The 1,345-nt window shown below is 47.1% G+C and overlaps 1 protein-coding gene across 1 annotated transcript in view; it reads left to right on the top strand.

Annotated features, from left to right (window-relative positions):
• PANX1 (pannexin 1) overlaps positions 1-1,345 on the top strand; it is a 71,711-nt gene that overhangs the window by 37,421 nt on the left and 32,945 nt on the right. Inside the window, exon 2 of the mRNA XM_017498413.2 lies at positions 599-738. Within this exon, the coding sequence (XP_017353902.1) occupies positions 599-738 (140 nt within the window). The remainder of the gene's footprint in view (positions 1-598; positions 739-1,345) is intronic.

Here is a 1,345-nt window from a genome sequence, read left to right as displayed (position 1 = left end):
TGGAGTGCAATGGCGCGATCTCGGCTCACCGCAACCTCCGCCTCCTGGGTTCAGGCAATTCTCCTGCCTCAGCCTCCTGAGTAGCTGGGATTACAGGCACACACCACCATGCTCAGCTAATTTTTTTGTAGAGACGGGGTTTCACCATGTTGACCAGGATGGTCTCGATCTCTTGACCTCGTGATCCACCCGCCTGGGCCTCCCAAAGTGCTGGGATTACAGGCTTGAGCCACCGTGCCCAGCCAACCTTTCCTTTTTCTCAATCCTTACTCCAAACTAAACCAGCTTTCTCCACTTGTCTCATGCATTTTGGGCTCTGGTTCTTTTCCTGCTTCCTTTTTCTTTTTATGGTAGTTCTTCTTTTAAGAATTTTTCCGCAACTGAAGCCAAGCTGCTATTACGACCAGTGTTGGCCAAAACCACTCTGTGATCCTTCACTTTAATATGAACTTGGGTGTTTGTTTTTAGTTCTGCCCTAACGTCACCACCTCCTGTCCTGGTGCTCCCTGTCTTAGACAAAACTAAAAACGTGAGATGGGGACAAGGGTCCACGTAGCTGTGTTTTCATTCATTGGAAACTATCTGTTTTGCTTCTCAGGTACACAGATAAGCTGTTTTTCTCCAAGTTCTTTCTCCTGGCGTCAGGCTGCCTTCGTGGATTCATATTGCTGGGCGGCTGTTCAACAGAAGAACTCGCTGCAGAGTGATTCTGGAAACCTCCCACTGTGTCTGCATAAGGTAAAAGGAGACATTTTCAGATGAAACCTATTTGCTTTGTAGATAAGGAAACTAAGGCCCAGAGAGGCTGTGCCAAAGACCATACAGATATTGTAGCCAAACGGGGGTGTGTCTCAGACTGTAAAACTATAGCACTTTATAGTCAAACAGAACCTCACAGATGACTTGATACAGGCACCATCGTTTCACACAGTGGGGCAATGGAAGTGTTCTGTGGGTTTCAGCTCTGTAACAGCAGGCATCTTCTGTGTCTTGACACCTTTGTATCATTAATGCCCAGCAAGATGTCTGGTCCATAGTAGGTTCTTAGTACATTTTGCGTGTCTGAATGAGCATAGCTAGACAGTGGCAGAGCTAGGATTCACACATACCTTCTCAGCTGGCGCCCTTTCTACCACATACCAGGTCTCTTGCAGAAAGTAAGGACTGACCTAGAGTTCAGTTGCTTCTAGCTGATACGTTACTGGAGCATCGAAAAACCTAGCGATGTGGTCCTCTGGGGTGTTGGCTGTAGCACTGGTTTTGGAATAGATTCCTTTGCTTTTTGTTAGCTCCAGATATTGCGGGGAAGGGGAGATACTCCACAAGAGACACCAATGTCTGGGAT

Source organism: Cebus imitator, unplaced genomic scaffold (genome assembly GCF_001604975.1).
Source record: "Cebus imitator isolate Cc_AM_T3 unplaced genomic scaffold, Cebus_imitator-1.0 Scaffold241, whole genome shotgun sequence".
Lineage (NCBI taxonomy): Eukaryota > Metazoa > Chordata > Mammalia > Primates > Cebidae > Cebus > Cebus imitator.
The sequence above is the reverse complement of the archived record's forward strand: the minus strand, read 5'-3'. Positions and strand labels throughout refer to the sequence as shown.